The sequence below is a fragment of the Tachypleus tridentatus genome, chromosome 8 (assembly GCF_004210375.1).
Source record: "Tachypleus tridentatus isolate NWPU-2018 chromosome 8, ASM421037v1, whole genome shotgun sequence".
NCBI classification, from domain to species: Eukaryota; Metazoa; Arthropoda; class Merostomata; order Xiphosura; family Limulidae; genus Tachypleus; species Tachypleus tridentatus.
Genome location: NC_134832.1, coordinates 86,810,585 through 86,830,152, shown reverse-complemented (window position 1 = coordinate 86,830,152; position 19,568 = coordinate 86,810,585). Strand labels below are relative to the sequence as shown.

At 33.5% G+C, this 19,568-nt stretch overlaps 1 protein-coding gene and 1 long non-coding RNA gene across 4 annotated transcripts in view; one reads left to right on the top strand and one right to left on the bottom strand.

The window, feature by feature from the left end:
- Positions 1-15,269, bottom strand: part of LOC143222853 (inactive tyrosine-protein kinase 7-like) — a 98,168-nt gene extending 82,899 nt beyond the window's left edge. The window contains exons 1-3 of one of the 3 annotated variants that reach the window (XM_076449944.1): positions 14,780-15,169; positions 11,462-11,525; positions 5,501-5,815 (exon numbers count right to left, since the gene is read on the bottom strand). Coding sequence is in view for 2 of the 3 variants with exons in the window: in XM_076449940.1 (XP_076306055.1) it covers positions 5,501-5,815; positions 14,780-14,828 (364 nt within the window). In the remaining variant the exon portion in view is untranslated. Of the gene's footprint in view, positions 1-5,500; positions 5,816-10,651; positions 10,955-11,461; positions 11,526-14,779 lie in introns of those variants that run through there. The other 2 variants (XM_076449940.1, XM_076449941.1) reach the window with 2 other exon arrangements.
- LOC143222855 (uncharacterized) overlaps positions 1-19,568 on the top strand; it is a 49,533-nt gene that overhangs the window by 14,319 nt on the left and 15,646 nt on the right. The gene's annotated exons all lie outside the window — the stretch shown is intronic.

Genomic DNA, 19,568 nt, shown 5'->3' with positions numbered 1-19,568 from the left:
CAGCGTAACAAATGGAATAAACCTTTTATAATTAGTGGCACATCATGTTTAAGTCGTATAATTAAAAAGTTTAATACAGTTGCCTGTTTTTAAAGATTATGCAAAACTATTCTAACATCTAGGGGAAGAAGGATTAACACTACATAATCCTATGGAGTTGGAAGATGTTGTACGAAACTTTTCAGACCAGTAGGTCAAAAATAATTACCTGCATATGAAATGTATTTAATATTGAAAAACAAATAAAAAAATAAGCAATTATTATAACATAGAAAAACACTTTCATGGATTTTATCTTTAGAAACCTCTGGTGAAATGTGAAATAAAATATGAGGGAAAGATTTAATTCAATTATTTTTACGGATCACGCTGTCACTTGTTTCACTTCTTATAAAAGATGACAAGTTTGACACATGGACTGAACTTTATTTTACCGCCGCCTCCTTGGCTAAACAAGAGATGACATCTGACAGTTGGTATGACATTTCATATACTGATGGGCACTTTCAAGTCCTTAAGTGTTTTTTTTTTTTTAAATATCGGCATTGGGTGAAGCAATTTCATATTTTCAATATGTAATTTATGAAGGCACTTTGATTTAATAAGTGTAACCTCTAGTTGGATTCACTGATACTAAAATATATTGTAATAACTATACTTTGTGTTCTCCGTTTCTGTTGCTAAACTGTACTAGTTAAAAGTATAGTTGAAGTTTTCATTGTTATGTAAATATATATAGAAAGGAATAACTTAACTCTTGGGGTATTTTTGCCTGGCCGAAAGTGGATTTAACCGTCCCCTCACGACGTACCTACGATCCCAGGTTGCAGAATATGAGTTTGTTTTAGGCAATAAAAATACACGAATTTGAGACCCGCAGATCCATAGTCCAGTATGATAGGCACTGGACTACCTATGCTCAGCCTTTGGAAGTACACACACTATTTCATAAACATTACAACCGTAAACTCCTATTGACTAGAGCTAACGATAGTGTAAGAAACGAAAATAGAGTGACAGTTTATATGAAAATAAACACTTCAGCTAATAGACCTTCAATATTCATGGTCCTTCAGGAAATACAGCCTTCAATATTTTTGGTATTTCAGCAGATACAGCCTTCAGTGTTCATGGTATACCATAACATGAACTACATTGGTACACACAATCTAACGCATCTGATTCTTGTTTTCGAACAAAAAACGATACATTCATTCCATTTTCCACTCTAAATCTTTATATTTTTTAATGTAGATTTAATTGTATTGGCCTTTATATTTCACTGCATATCATCAGATTAATACACTAATAATCAAGAGTCTTAGAAGAAACACTGTACTCTAAAGATGACCAAGTAGTATACAAAACTGTAGTCTTTGTTCTTAAAGTCAGTATTTAGCTTTCATCCTTCTTTCATTTATTTTTTCACCTTCTATAAAAAACGTTCAAAGTCGCACTACTATCATACATTCTTATTAACATCAACACTCTTTCCACGCAAGTCTCTTTCAGGAATCTAAACTTCTACAACTGACTATATACTTTCTAATAACTGAAAATAACATATAATTTTAGACGATTTCGTAAAACTCACTAATCACCTCTCCGATTTCTTTTAAATATCTTTATTTATAGATGGTTGGTCTGCTGAATATCTTTATTTACAGATGGTTGGTATGCTGAATATTTTTATATATAGATGGTTGGTGTGCTGAATGTCTTTATCTATAGATGGTTGGTCTGCTGAATATCTTCATATATAGATGGTTGGTCTGCTGAATGTCTTTATTTATAGATGGTTGATCTGTTGAATATCTTTATATATAGATGGTTGGTCTGCTGAATGTCTTTATCTATAGATGGTTCGTCTGCTGAATATCTTTATATATAGATGGTTGGTCTGCTGAATGTCTTTATCTATAGATGGTTGGTCTTTGAATATCTTTATATATAGATGGTTGGTCTGCTGAATGTCTTTATTTATAGATGGTTGGTCTGCTGAATATCTTTATACTTATTACCTACAAACTAGTTTTTACATTGCAAGACAATAGGTCCTTACAGAAGCCCTTTATTAATATATATATCCTTTATTAATATCCCCTTGTCGTTAAACTAAGTATTTATAATTACTGTCGTTCTTATTTTTTTACAATAGTTAAAACATTATTTTTTCCATATCCAGTTTCAAACAACAAGTTTAACAATAAATTCTATATGAAACTATCAGAGGGATGAAGTTTAGTCATGCTTCATTTGGATTACGTGATTTTTTTACTTTAGTCAACGGTAAATCTATTTATTCAGTTATGAAATACACAAGAGACCTACAATTGTTTTAATAACTATTCCTGATTTTTCTTTATTATTTTTCACATAAAATAAATGTATCAGGACAGAGAGAATTAGTGTGCAGAAATATGAAATGAAACTCCACGGTTTGCGTCCCGTTACTGCAAAAGTAAAAACAAATCGTGCAGTCCTTTTAAAGTTAGCTCTTAGTAGCCTACGAATTTGTGATATGTGGTATTGACTGGTTGCCTTCTCTCCAGTTGCTCACTTAAAAGTTGAGGATGACTAACGCAGATAACACTCGTCTGACTTTGTGCAAAATTTAAAAAGGAAAGAAAAAACAGAAGCCTATTTTGTTTTAGAATTTAAATTATATTTTACAACTCAGTTTTTACCATCAAACCAAAATAAAGTAAACAACATTTACCTAATCAGTCTTGTTTCTAAATACCGTAACGAACATCAAACCGCACCTCTTGTACCTAAAAATAGCTTTGAAACAAAATGAATGAGAAAAAAAGAAAGAAACTCTTACAAAAGACAAGAACACCACCTGACCATACACAAAAACACCACCTGACCATACACAAGAACACCATCTGGCCATACACAAGAACACCACCTGGCCATACACAAGAACACCATCTAACCATACACAAGAACACCATCTGACCATATACAAGAATACCACATGACCATACACAAGAACACCATCTGACCATACACAAGAACACCACCTGACCATACACAAAAACACCACCTAACCATACACAAGAACACCACCTGACCATACACAAGAACACCATCTGACCATATACAAGAACACCATCTGACCATACATAAGAACACCACCTGACCATACGCAAGAACTGTTCAACTGTGGACAGGTTTGATTAAGTTATTGATGGTAATCCCTGTTTCAGATCAGTCAAAGTTAAAAAAAATAAAAAATAAACATTACTAAATAAGTCATATGTTGACGATTGAATCTATTTAGTTTTATTTCTCTCCAAATGTCCCTGTCACAAATATAAAATCTATTCCAGTAGAGTGAAGCCATGATTTTATGGGACTTAACGTATATTTATGGTCGGTGACTTATCCAAGCTGACATTATAGCATGAGATCACAAACTGATCGATTGAAACTCTACCTACATAAACCATTAGAAAAGATCCGGCTTGTCCACAATTGTGGACACAACCTCGTGTCGTAAACTACTTAACCATCAACTAGAACTCGCAAATCCTATAGTTCCAACCTGAATGTAATTTACAAGTGTATAACTACAGCCAATGGGAGTCTGATAGATCAAACAATAATAAAGTACAAATTAGAGAAGTTTTCAAGTAAGAGTAAAATAACATCATACTTTAAGTCACGTGTTTCTTACCTCCAGTCTGGGAAATAACTCACAATACCCAGGTGACTCTTACCTCTGATCTGTACAATATCTCACATTACCCTCAAACCATAACCAAGTGGCTCTTAGTTTTAACCTGTAAAGTAATTCATGTTATCATCACCAGGTGATTTTTACCTCTGATACGTGAAATAACTCAGAGTATCTTCAACTAGGTGACTCTTACCTCTAATATGTAAAATTACTCAAAGGATCCTCAACCAAGTGTCTCTAACGTCTAGTCTTGTGTACGCTTGCTTCGATACAATGAGTCTGAATAAAACTGCATTACATTCATTTTAATGCCTGATGCACAACATATGGACCAAAAATTTCTCTCTTATGTTTTTATATGCATACAACCTTGTTTCTATTATTAAACTTTCGCAGCAGAAACTGAGAAACTTAAGTATTACAGCAGACTTCCTTGCATGAAAAACAGTAAGGAAGAAAAAACACGTGGTGATTTAAAGTGGTTCTCTCTGAAGGCAGCATACATGCTGTCCAGCTTAAACCTTTCTTTATACCCAGAAGGCACGTCACCAAGCTCCACAGAATCAATTTCCGTACAAACAATAAGGTGCACGAGATTTAGACGCTAAAGTTAACAATATATTTAATTAAAAGAGAAATGTCGTAAATAACTCTCTTTTCATCTCGTTAAGCGCGTGTGCGAAGTGTTCATGAATGAACACAAAACTTAGTTTTTTTGAAATTTAGCTATTTCATTCATTTTTGGTTCTAGTATTCCATAAAATATTGTCATGTTTAATATTATCTTTGTGAATTAATTTCATTTGGAAAAGTTAAATAATAATTATTGTTATATCATTCTGGGTTTATTGCTTCTCATTCCTATGGTGATAAATTATCGAACTGTCGTACTAACGTGCCTTCTAAACACTGCACATGCCAAATGTTTCGAAAATGTTCGAGATAAAAATATAAAGAAAATATTTGTTTGTTTGTTTTTGAATTTCGCGCAAAGCAACTCGAGGGCTATCTGCGCTTGACGTCCCTAATTTTGCAGTGTAAAACTAGAGGAAAGGTAGCTAGTCATTACCACCCACCGCCAACTCTTGGGCTACTCTTTTACCAACGAATGGTGGAATTTACCGCCACAATATAACGCCTCCATGACTGAAAGGGCAAGCATGTTTGATGGGACCGGGATTCGCACCCACGACCCGCGGATTCCGAGTCGAACGCCTTAACCCACCTGGCCATGCCGGGCCTATAAAGAACATAAAAAAATAATGGTTTAAAGGTAAGAACTCTATTAATCCAGTATAAATATATGTAGAATGCTAGAGACACGAGGTCGGGCTGTGAATTCAACAATTCATAGCTCGCGTCCCTTTGACCGTACTCGGAAGTCGTAGATGTGTTATACGAGTAACAGTTAAATATCGCTATTCGGTTATTAATATAATATAACCTTATTTTTCATTCATCATCCTGAGTGAGCCAACAAAGCTTTAGGCTACTTAATTTTTTTTTTTTGTGAACCTGACGATGACCGAAGAAGGTCGAAACGTTGTTCGCTCTTCTATGTAAAAGTGTTTTCTCAGCCCAAACGAGCCGTTTTTGCATATAAATTTCTCAACAAGTGGGTTTCTCGTCATCACTGATTATTTAGGCTACTTAATTCTGTTTTTCACTGAATAAAACCAGTTTGGACAGATATATATCACAAATCTTAACAATTAATATTTTATCACTTAGATACATATAGACGGATATACACATACTTACTGAATGTATAAAAGTCGTTTTAATATAAATATATAAGAAATTAAAACATACACTGGATATCCAGTTGGGCTCCTTGACTGGCCAGTGAAATACCAGAGGTGACGTTCGTAGCTATACATTTAAACTCGCCGCTGTCCTTACGGCGATCGACACGGGTGATAAACAAGTTTGATCCTTCCTGAAACCTTCTTGTCCCGTTTAGCACTGGGTGACTGTCAAGTGTCCAATAGAAAACTATGTGATTTGTGTTGGAAACGTTACATCGAAGGATCACGGACTGACCATTGATAACAGTCTGTCCCTTTGGATGAGGGTTGAAGTAAAAGCTGTCTTGACCTTGAGTTCTATTGGCCAACCAAATTATCACTGTAAATATATAAAATACACATAAGAAAAAGTGTTGATAGACCTAGAGTTCTACCGGCCAACCAAATTATCACTGTAAATATATAAAATACACATAAGATAAACTGTTGATAGACCTAGAGTTCTACCGGCCAACCACACTATCATTGTAAATATATAAAATACACATAAGATAAACTGTTGATAGACCTAGAGTTCTACCGGCCAACCATACTATCATTGTAAATATATAAAATACACATAAGATAAACCGTTGATAGACCTAGAGTTCTACCGGCCAACCACACTATCATTGTAAATATATAAAATACACATAAGATAAACTGTTGATAGACCTAGAGTTCTACCGGCCAACCACACTATCATTGTAAATATATAAAATACACATAAGATAAACTGTTGATAGACCTAGAGTTCTACCGGCCAACCACACTATCATTGTAAATATATAAAATACACATAAGATATACTGTTGATTGACCTCTAGTTCCTCCAACCAGCTGCCAGTTCAGGCACTTCCCAAGTAAATTAGCCTGGGAAGTAAAAGTGGGCTTTCTCGGGGTTCTCCCGTTTCCCTCACATCAAAAGTTTGGCATCGGATTTATAGATCCACGTCTCCCTGAACGACCCAAGTCATATATCGGCCGTTGATTTTGTGATATTCAAGCAGATAGGGTGCACGTGGTCGGTTTTTCGCTTATATTGGCTTGCTTACTATTACGATGTTATTATCATTTGTATCGACACAAATTCTTTTTTTTCTCTATTTTTTCGGTTATTTTAAATTTGTTTTCTATTTATTTAATTTTTTTAAATTATCATTTTCCCTCTTTCTTTTATATGTATATATTATTTTTTCATCTTTTTTTTTTTTTTTCGGGTCGCTCGATCTAATTCTCAAATCAAGAGTGGGGCGAAGAGAAAGAATATGAGCACCCCCGGTTATCCGCAGTTCCTCAGGGAGCTGGAAATGTTAAACCGAAACAGCTGTCAGTTTTTTGTTTGTTTGTTTATTTTGTTAATTGACCTAGAGTTCTACCGGCCAACCAAATTATTACTGTTAATATATAAAATACACAGGAGATAAACTGTTGAAACAGTGATCAGTTTTTATCCATATGTTGCTTATTTGAAAGTTATAAAATTTCTCAACAGAACATTGTCTATATGACGGCAACAGACAGCTCTGTATGAAAACTCTTCCACTGGAGTTGACAAAAAAAACAACACCTTTGTTATTTAGTATATCGTTATCCCTATCTTACAGAATTTTGTGTAATAATTACATGTGTAATGTCACATAACAATTTCTTGACATTCTTTTAGTTATATATATATATGTGTGTGATCACTATTTTATTTAAAGTATGTTACGTAATTCTTTTAATTACAAACACACACACACACGTATACATATATATATACAACTTTCTGCTGATATTCGATTTGTTGTATTAATAATATCACACCTTATAAATACCTTTGATGAAAGGTCAAAAGGTTATATTGTTCGTATGAAATTTCTGGGATTTGCTCAGAAATGTGTGTCTGTAACATTTAAACAAAACTTTAAAGTTTGGGATTACGGCCGAAAATATTGATAACAATGAGGGTACCCAACTCAGTGCTTGAATTGAGGAGGTGGCGGGAACACAATTCCCATTGTTAAGATAAATATCAATTGCTCTTCCCTTATTAACAAAACTAATACTTTGCGTATGGAGGAACGTTTTCAAGTGTGCGGTTTCACGTACTGACTTTTGCCTCGTACCATACTAAATACTGTCTCCATGAGCCAGCGATAAAGATGATTTTTAGTTTGTTCTCAATGTTTGTTTCACGTAAAGCTATTGTTAAATCTTAGTGTGATTTGATTAGTGAATGATTAGTTAGAAAATTAAACTCACGTTATATTTATAAATATGAGTGTGTACATATACTCAGCCTTCTTATATTAATTGATTTCCTCTCGATAAGTTATTATTTACATTACATTACATTACTGATTAACCACGACATTCTAATCATCACAGTCTTTGTTTTTATCAGATTACACACAGCTCGTTACACAGGCATATCAAATTATCTATACTATTTACTACGTTAATTTCCAGTTGTAATCTCTGTAGGTAACTTGCTTAGGTCACATATTAAAGACAATGTTTTCTGATCGCTAACATAGGTTTTTATAGATAACATAATCCGTGCTAAAAGTCAGTGAAATACTTTCCAGAATGGAACTCTACAATCAGTATGCCACTCCTCCTACAAATGTTACACTTTTAATTCGATATTAGGATTTAAAACAACAACTCATGTCCGACCTAATACGGGAAGAAACCAACATCAATGTGTTATGATCTGAAGATAAAAGTAAAGCCAGATACGAGAAAGAACGCTTAACAATAATTTATGAAACGTAAAACGTTTTAATGGTATTCTTTTAACTATCCGCTACTTGCTTTTAACACTCTTTTCTCTATTTCTCTGTCTGTGTTAGCTATATCCTGTTTGTATATAGAACATTGCACGTGTGACAAAACTCGGGTGTGACAGCTTTACTTTAACAGATAAAGTTTTTCCCACGTTATTTTATAAACTTTATCAATACCTAGAGGTATTAAAAGTCAAGAAGATATATTACAGAAAAGCGCATTTTGTTTGTTTGCCATCAAAGTATGGATGAGTTACAAGTTTATTAACTCTTTTGCATGAATTGTTATAAAACGTAGAAACAAAATGATCATGCACAGTTATGGAACCAGTTTTCAACCAACCCATTATTTAGTTCTTCATTCAGTTATTCGTACATTTTCTTCTTATACTAAATTAATCAGATGTGAGACTAGTATGGAGCCAGTTGTATATTATTTACATCACCGCTGACCCAATACTATAATATAAGGCCAGCTCTGTGTTATTAACATTGTTGTACATGGTAGCAGTTTTAGGCCAAATCTTTGTTGTTCATAACACTTTCATATCAATACTCTATTATCAGGCCAGATCTGTGTTGTATATATTTTCCCTATCAGAATTATAGCATTAGGTCAGTTCTGCTTTGTTCATATAATCTCCGTATTAACATTGTACAATCAAACCAGCTCGGTGTGATCTATATAATCTCTGTACTAGTATTATAACAATAGATCAGATCTACTGTTTTGGTACTAAAATATTAGACCTACTCTGTATTATTCATATAATTTCCTTGTCGGTACTATAACATTAGGCCAGCTCTGTATTATTGATATTATCACTACACAGGTAGTTAACTATTAGACTAGTTGTGCATTATCCATACCATCGCTCTATCAGTAGTAAAGTATCAGGCTAACTTTGTGTTATTCATATTAGTATTGTATTGGTACTATAACATTTGATAAACTACATATTATTAACATCAACTGCTGTAATCAAAACTGATACACTATATATAGATGTTTCTTATTATAATTAAATTCAGAGTAGATTATTCATAAATTGCGGATATATTTTGTAAATATCGTTTCTCAAGTGCACCTAGAGAGTATCTTGGAGTTTTGCTCGATTTCAACAATTTCCAAAATTTGGAACAGTTTAAAGAAAACACATTTTCTTACTCAAACAACCGAAATGCTCTGTGCATAAAGGTGCAGAAAACCTGTTTAATAACATTACTTTTAACAAGAGGGAATCATCACTAGTTGTGGCTGTAATTAGATCTCAAATCAGTCAAGAGATGGGGCTATGAGCTAGAAGTTTGTACTTGAGAAAACTTGGAGCCATTCGATGAGCCACTATGCCGCCATTTAAAACTGCACGGGCCACTCAGTGGCACAGCGTCATGTCTTATGATTCACATCGCTTGAAATCGGGGTTTCGATACCTATGATATTCAGAGCACAGATAGCCCATTTTGTAGCTTTGTGCTTAATTATAAAGAAAGAAACAAAAACTGCACGGAGTAACCTAAGGTATAATTCTACTCTTTAGCACCTCACAAAATCTATGCATGAGAGGGTTAGTGTAGGCTTAAAAAACATGGAAATACAAGACAAAATTATTATTAGGATTTCCTGTAGATATATGAGATATCATTTGGTATTTTCTTTGAATGAATAATGTTAAATAAAGGATCTAAACTATCTTCATATAATTATTTTTGTCTCGTTCCTGAAATTTTAGAGTGATAAATGTACTCGTTCGAGTACAAAAATCTGCTTCTTCATTTTGTATATTAAACTCATGAAACTAACCTCTAAGTTATCTTCAGATATTGCTTCATTTAGATATGGAATGGATATGCGTTCGTCATATATCAAGTGAACCAAGAAACCATCGCACCATGCATTATCTTACATTTTAAAATGCATGGAACTCGCTGCACAGTCAAATTACCTAGTGTCATTCCAAGAAGACCTAAGAAAATACAGAAGGTTCACAATACTTTTTATGATAAAATGCAACTAAAATCATGAAAAGTTCAGGTAGTTACAAAAGCCAGTGTTAAAATTAAGCTTTGAGATCATACCTGAACAGATCTCGTCGAGTGCGTTCTAAAAACGTATAGTTTTACATATTTTTTTGTTGTCTAATAAAAGATATAAGAAATAACAGCATTTTATATGGACCACTTTATTTGTCCACCCCATATTTGTCCAAGAGTGTTAAACATATATACAACAAATTATTTCCATTATAGATAGTTATAGACACATCATAAACACTATATAGTTCTCTTCTTTTTGTGAAAAGTCTACTTAGGCTATTAAATTGCCTTGAAATTTCACTTGAGAAGCCAAATTGTGTTTTCTCTATTACTATCGACAAACTATTCGAGTATAGTTCACTTACTTTATTGTCGAGTTATCACAGTTGCGTCCTATACTTCTAAAACTCGCTAATCCTTTTTTCTCTCTATGTATTTCACACAATCATGTGTTCTTTTGTCAATGTCCACTGAATCTATATTAATCACTTTAGAACTCTCTTTGACGAAACAAATTATTATTCTTATCTGTTTGAAAACCACGCCATTAGTCTCACTCTAATATATCAACCATTAGGTCTATATTAATCATAAGGCTTTCCATTCTTGCGATGATTAACTTGTATTTAGCCGAACTCCTACTGGTAACTTTACTTCTCGTCTGCAATGCCTTTGTCTCTCTGTATACTTTTCCGCTTATCTCACACTAGTTATGTGTTTATTTCTTTATCGTTTGCTTTGCTTACTATATCCTCGACATAAATAAATTTCACGCAAAGTTCGATAATCTCGACACCAATGCATTACAAACACAACGTGCGACTCTTATCGATTTACGTTACTAAACTTGTCATAAAATATACTTTAAAATACTTGCTTCTAGCTCTCTTGTTGTGAACAAAACTAAACAATCATAAAATTTATACTCACAAATTAAATAAATTAATAATATCTGCACTAAACAGTCTTTTATATCATGACACAGATAGACATGCTTTTTCTCTCGTTTCCTGCACATATTCACTAGCTGATTTTTTGTTATTACTGTACGTTGTTCTTGTCAAGAAAATAGTGTTTTTCGTTTGCTCCGAAATTTTCTGTTCAGCTGTTCGTTTCAATTTCGTTTGGCTAGGTAACTATAATATATTTTCTGCTGAATCTTTCGTTATACTTACCAGTCGGAAACAAGGATACCTGAGGACATCACAGGGTACGTGCTTGTGGTGGACTTGCAGTTTGCTGCAGGAAATTTTACATGTTAACTCTGTGAAGTTTCTTTTTTAATCATCTGAATATTGAGACACAACATTTAATTTTATAACAGGTATTTTATAGTCGCAGTGAGACAGAATCACCATATAGTGATTGTCTTGGTCATGTGTCAGCAGATATGTACGATTGTTTCAAAGTAATTCCATTTTTCATAACTACAGTTTAAAATACTTTAACAAATTTGTGATAAATTACTATGGTTGGCCTGCTTACTTTCGTTCGATAACTGTGCACATGAATGAAACATCCGAATGCATTAAGTGAAGAGCAGTCATGGTTCATAAACAATCCGGAGTAGTTTATGTTCTGTGTTTCGTTACAAAATGACTTTCGAGACAAGAATGTATGAGACCTATATACACATTGTAGGCTGTAATTAACCATTACCTAACATTTATGATTATGCGACTGACAATCATGTGTCTGATTAGTGTAATAAGGAACATATGAAGTAATTGACATTGTCACATCTATAATAATATAAGTTCCAATTATCATTTAATTGTTTTGAGCAATACGAAACAAGTATAAAAATGATATTTTAAAGTGCAATAAACCTACATGCACTTTTGATATCAAGAATATAATCTGACAGGTATAAGAAGCGGTTCCGATCGTACACGTGGTACTTTTATCTTTACCAACATTTTCCTTCCAATATTAAAAATAAATTACCCTAATTTTATTTGATAACTAACACTATCAATGGACTAACTACAACAAGATTTATTTTCTGAGTTTGATTTGACGTAAAGCCCCGCACATAATATACTTCCAAAACGTACTACCATTTACGTTAAAAAAGAACTACAATAGAAACTTTACGGGTTTTTTTCTTTATACTATAATATGAAAAGACTAACCAGAACACTTGTTAACAATAATATTCAAAACCCAACATTCAATCTAAAAGATCTAGTTCAGGCCCTCATGTGAGCCACGAGCTAAATGTTTGCACTTGAAAAAAACCTAGATCTAAAAACTAAAAACTACACGGGCCTCTCAATGGCCAGGCTGCATGTCTGCGGACTTAGAACACTAGAAATCGGGTTTCGATACCCGTGGTTGACAGAGTACATATATCTCATTGTCTTGCTTTATACTTAACTTCAAACAAACTTCAGTTCATAACTATGATATGAGCTCCAAAGTTACAAAATAAATCATTTTAGATGGTATGAGATATTAAATTATCATCCTGTAAACACTACGCTCCTTCAGGAAGCAGCCAAACGATAGATGGTTAGTAATTATATGCTAATGAATATCACTGAGAAAACCGGTTTTTAAAAACCTCGTGCAATTTATCATATTTACATCATGCGTTTTGTTTTCTACTTGCAAGAGGAAAGTAGTGGAGACCGAGGTCTTCCAAAGATGAAAGGAAATATCTTAACAAAAGTATTTTTCATGTTTTCGCGGCTACGTGTTTTTGCAAACTTGAATTACATGTAGTAAAACGATTAAATAATGCGTATAGAAAAATCGTATCACGAAACAGCTTACTGACATGAACGATGTTCGTCAGGCTTCCCAAACTGATTATATATTCTGTAAATGCAGTTCTGGAATCAGGGATATATTTCAAAGGATTTTTGCGAATGAAATTTCAGATATTCGTGGATCTGAGCGGTGTAAAAACAATATCTAGAGTGACCGCAAATTTCGTCATGCTGACGTTAACACGTAACAGCCTACAGTTGAATAAGATGAAGACACGCAGAAATGAAAGCGTCAAGAAACAAGATTTTGTAAGCCTAATGAAAGCCTAACATCACACACACTGCTTAAGTTTCCACCACCGTGTTAAAAATCGTGTTTATTATAAAATATTGATTTTTTTTGGTTTTATTGCAATATGAAATATTTCTTTTAAAGTTCTGGTTCTTTACCGAAGTATGATACATGTATTACCTACACTTTACAGGTGTCCAACTTTTATTCATTTGGTTTATGTAGGTAATAAGAAAATAAACGTGATACGAAGTAAAAACCCTTACCATAGAAAAACTGAAAGCACCTAATATATAATCAGGTCGTGTGGTTGAACGTATTTCACTGATTTTATATAGTTTCGTGCACATCCATATATACATACAAATGAAAACAGACAAGTACGTATACTTACAGACAGACATATAGATGTTAATAAAAATGGTTCGCCATCAACCTAGAACATCTACTTAATAACTAAATAACCCCATATAGAAGTTTAATACGGAAATATTATGAGCATTATATATATGTGTCACTTGTTTAAAATATTAAATAGTTGAATTGATACTCTAAGAAGTAAGGTTACAGTTGTTCTAGGGTTTAACTAAACGACGATGAATATTAACTTTAAATGTCAAAGTCTTTAACCTGCTGACATATATAATAACAAATATACACTGTAATAACTAGACATGTCTGGTGATTCTATATTTATGATTGATTTGAGTTGAAGCCTGCACTTATGCATTCTCAAAATGTGTTCTAAGCTGAAGCCTAAACCAAAGAATTCCCATACAATATTAAAGAAACCAACAAGGTTGTGTGGTAATTCACGATCGCGCGTGTAACATGGACCAACTCATAAAAATGAGGAACACGATGACAATACATTTAGTCAGTTAGTGGTAATTAACAGAACAAAATGTTCAAATTAGAAACATTACGTTGAACCTACGATACAGAAAAATATGAAACTAGAATAGCATACAAAAGCTGTAAATAAAAAAAAAGAGATACTTGTAAATATTTACATATACGGCAAAAATTCGTAGAATATATTAGAAGCTGAGTTTTTGCTAAGCTGCTGTCCATGAAACTGCACATTTTTTGGAATAACTGTATTTTGGAATGATTTAATCCACACTGCATGATTCTCTGATTTTGAATAGTTAGAAGGCAGTAACGGGAAACATGGTTATAGTATAATGACAGTACGTTTTATATAATTTACTAATTACAAAAATCAAGTTTTAACAAATTAATTTTCATTTAATCATCAGTAATAAATTTAACTTTAAATAAGAGAAAAAAGTTCAAATGTTTCATCTAGAATAACACTTGTTCAGAAAACTTAGTGTATTTCATATTAACGAAGGTCTACGCTCTTTATCTAATATCTACGTCCTAAAGCATGTTGCACAATAACAGTTTCGTATTGATAACAGTTACGAATAAAATACCTTACATTTATTCCAAAATTGTTATTTTAGAATACGTTTACTTACCCAACGCCTGGTGAAAACCAACGAAAAATGAACGGTGAATTTTTCCCATATTGTTACCAGAGGCAGTTCCAAGCGAAGGCCTTTTTAGTCAATACTTTTATTTATATTGACTTACGAATGAACATATCAAAGACGAAGCGTTACTGTCGCTAAACTAGCGACGAAGGAGTTACTTATTCAGCTTTATCTCGGATTTCGCGCACGTCGTGTACATCAAAGGCCCGCACATAGACGCCAAGGCGGTATATTCTTACGCAGAGAAACCAAGTTTCAACTACTTTGCATTTCAGTATTAATATCAACACTTAGAATAAGATTATAAGAGATCCATTTAGTTAGAAATTAAACAATTAATTTTTCTTTTGTTGATAGAATACGACAGAGTTAGAAAAGTACAATTATAGGAGCACCGCAAGTATATATTAATCCGCCCTTTCTCAATACAGTCGCCAATGCTAAATTGTCAACTAACCACGTGAGAAGCAGACGACGTTTAAAGGCTTTCGGTAAGAGCGTTCTAAGCTCTCAAGTTTTTAATTTGCAGGAGTAAACAAGCGGTCTAGGTTGATAACATTGGTATTTTATTCCTTTAAGTGAATTTTTGTAATTATAAACGGATTACAAGACCTAAAATTTAGTACACTTAAACAAGAGGGAAGAACAAACAAGTTGAACATTCTTTTAGAGTTGGAAATTCTTGTAATTGTCTTTTTTTTGTTATTCTTATATATACTGTTTTTATATTGTTGTGTTATTTCAAATTATTTGATAAACGTAATTCAAAGTCAAAGCAACGATAACAAATTAGTTTATTTCATCTTTAATGTTTCTTTCTGTTTGCTTGGACACTTTGCAATTTGCATGCCTAAACGGCTTTACAAATAACGTTCGAACGACAAAACTTGGTTGGTTGGTTAGTTAGTTTGCAATTAAGCTCAAAGCTACGTAATGTGCTTTCTGTGCTCTGCCCACCATGGCTGTCGAAACTCGGTTTATAGCGTGGTAGTTCCACAGACAGTGGGGGGAGGGGCAAAATACTTGGACTAACGTAAAAAAAAATAAACTAACTTGTATAACTTCATGACTAATCTATCAAGAAACTGAAATCATAACACTGAAAAAAACACAAACGATCTCGCTGATTAACTCTGTCTATGCGTCATGTTCCACTCTACAAGCTCAGTTAGCCAATCGACCGGTTCAGCCGTATTTATAATCTAATTCTTGAACATTTTTAGGTTTCACAAGACCTCTGATTCATTATTATTCCAAAATATTCTAGGTCAAACGTGTTCCGTTCTCTAGGTAACGTTTAAGTTATATCATTAAAAATATAACTCAAAGCATATTTAAATCGTGCATTTTCCCCCCATAATAAACTCTCTAGCCACGAAATTTTTTAAACTATTGAAACCTCATATTCGAATTGTGCAAATCGTAACTGGGAAGAAGTTATTGTCCTATTGTATTAATTTGTATCTTTCTTCTTTGTTTGTCGTTGAGCATAAAGTTACACTACACAGTGGGTTATCTGTACTGTACACAACGGCTATCCCAACCCGATTTAAAGTATTGTTTGCTATTGTTACCATTTTGAAATAACGTTATTACTTTTTATATATTTATTTTTGAAGAATGATGTGAACGAATGTTGGAAGAAAACTGAATAAATGCTGTTGTCAGCGCTTCGAACAATAAAATAAACAAACATTATAGTTTCAGTATTGCTATTCTCAATTGATATGTGAAAAAAAAATGTCCTAAGGTTTATCTCTATAAGTTACAATCAACAAATAATGTTTCCAACAGTGGTCAAGCCTCCCTTACAAGTTAGATAACTGGATTATTTCAGAATGTCCGATTTATAAGGTTACTTTGTTTTTTTTTCTTTTGTGCATAATATTTTGCTTCACTAGCAACCAATACAGCATATTAAAGTATAATGATTACTGCTCTATTTCCAGAATGCTATTCAATAGGACTATATATCACTGAGTCCCCGAATCATGCTACCAGATTGTTTAATCATACATTGAGTTACACTGCTCCGAATCATCTGGAACAATGAGTTATACATTTTTAAGTCATTTTACAACATAGATGTGTGTGTGTGTGTGTATGTGCTTTTATTTCACACCCATAATGTAATATCATTTTTATATTTAGTGGAATAAAGAGGTTTGAAACATCAAACAGGTTTCTAAAATTCAGTTTTTAAATACGTAATGTTTAGTTGTTTTAACTTAAGAAAAATAAAGCAGTGTTTAGACAAGCAATAAGTAAAACGGTACAAGTTTTGTTCCTCTCTATTATTCACCCAGTACAAGGTCCAGGTAGTCCTGTTGTTTCATATGATTACACTCTAAATCGAGGAACACAGATGGTCAGGAAATTTCAAATAATTTACTCAAGATAAAGTCCTGATAGTTCTGTTGTTTCACTTTATTCCCACATATAAAAACCGCCCGACATGGTCAGGTGGTTATGGTGTTCAACTCGTAATCTGAGGGTTACGGGTTCGAATACCCGTTGCACCAAATATTCTCGTTCTTTTAGCCATGGGAGCGTTATAATGTGACGGTCAATCTCACTGTTCGTTGGTAAAGGAGTAGCCCAAGAATTGGTGATGGATCGTGATGACTAGCTGCCTTCCCTCTAGTATTACACTGCTAAACTAGGGATGGCTAACGCAGATAGCCCTCGTGTAGCTTTGCGCGAAATTATCAAAAACATCGTGTAAAAACTAGTGAGTATTATTTTGTTACGACTACTGATAAACATTCTGAGCTGACCACATGTTTAGAAATGCTGCGACGTTGTACTTGTGGCCTTTGTAATTTTATATCACATTGTGAAATGCAGAAATAGTTGGTCCTTGTTAGTCTGGAGATTTTATATTACTTTGCTCTGATTCACTTAGAACAATGAGTTACACTGTCATCCGACAACACAAACTAGAATATACACTATACAGCTATGTTATAATACATTCAGGTCGTATTTGTGGGTTTGTTGGTTCTATGTCAGTCTGTGAAGTACAGTAATGTAGCTGTGTTATAATACAGCTAGATCGTACTTGAGGGTCTTCTAGTTCTATGTTTATCTGTGAAGTAAAGCAATGGAACTGTATTGCAATAGAGCAAGGTCTTGGTTACTGGTCTGGTGGTTCTATAATAGTCTATTTAGTGCAGTATTTCAGATGTGTTGCATTAGAGTGAAGGGCAGAAAGAGAGCTTTGTTATAATACAGCGAGTCGTACTTATTGAAATGATAGTTCTATACTGGTCTGGGAATTGAATTAATGGAGCTGTGTTGGTGAGGTGGTACATATTGGTCTGATTATTTTATATTGCTGTATCAAGGGTAATAATGGAGCTGTGTTATAACGGATCAAGACCGTACCAGTGGGTGTTGTAGTTCTATATAAATCTTTGAAGTGCAATAAAGACGGTGTTGTAATAGAACGAGGTCGTACTTGTGGTCTTGTAGTATTATATTAATCTGTAAAGTATAGAAATGGAACTGCGTTTTAATAGAGGAAGGTTTATACTTGTGGGTTTGATGGTTCTATACAATTCTGTGAAGAACAGTAGCGGAGTTGTGTTATACTTTAGCGAGATCGTACTTGTTGGTCTGGAAGTTCTATAACATTTTGTGAAGTGCAGTAATGTAGCTGTGATATAATACAGCGAAGTCATTCTTTTCGGACTGATCGAGTTGATTGAGTTGTGTTATAATTGAAAGGAGTTGTCTTTGTGGGCTTGTTGGTTCCATATGGGTTTGTCAAGTGAGGTAATGAAGCTATCTTGTAATTCAGTATGATGGTTCTATATTAGTCCGTGAAGAACAATAATGGAGCTTCGTTATACAGCGAAGTCATAATTGTGGGTCTATATTAGTCTGTGAAGTGTAGTAATGAAGCTGTGTTATAATACAGCAAAGTCGTACTTATTGTTCTGATGGTTCTATATTAGTCTGTGAAATATATTAATGGAGATGTCTTATAATACAACGAGGTATTGCTTTTTGGACAGGTGATTCTATACAATTTTATGAAATGCAATAACGGAGCAGTTTTATAATAGAACGAAGTCGTACTTGTTGGCCTGGTAGTTTCATGTTAGTCTGTGAAATTCAGTAATGGAACTGTGTTATAATAGATCGAGGTCGTACTTGTTGGCCTGATGGTTTCATGTTAGTCTGTGAAATTCAGTAATGGAACTGTGGTATAATAGAGCGAGGTTGTACTTTTTAGATTGATGGATCTATATTACCCTGCAAAGTGCAATTATAGAGCTCTTCTGTAACATAGCAGAAGAAATTTATATGGGCTACATCTAAATATTTACAGAATGTGTATCACTGCGCTAAATTTCTTTCCATATAACTCAGGGTTGTTTCATTTCTTGGCCACAGTACTATCAGGAAAACATAGCAAACATAGGTAACAAAAAATGTTATTTTTGCCTGTTACTTTTAATTATGTTACACTGTTTTTAGTGCGTTTACTTTCGTGACATCGCTTCAGTTTTTTCACTCAAAATATAGTACTAGTACGCCAGTTTAGGTCGAATTTATTCCTTAATATGTAACTTTCAAATAAGTATTTCTGTATGCTAATTCATGTGTCTAACATTTAACACAAATCTGATTATGTTCACTTGCGAATAGAAACTTAAAATTCACAAGAGTACAATTTTAGTTAAACACTTAAAGATTTTCGTGATGATGAGAAACCCACTTTGTTAACCTGAAGATGACCAAAGAAGGTCGAAACGTTGTTCTGTAC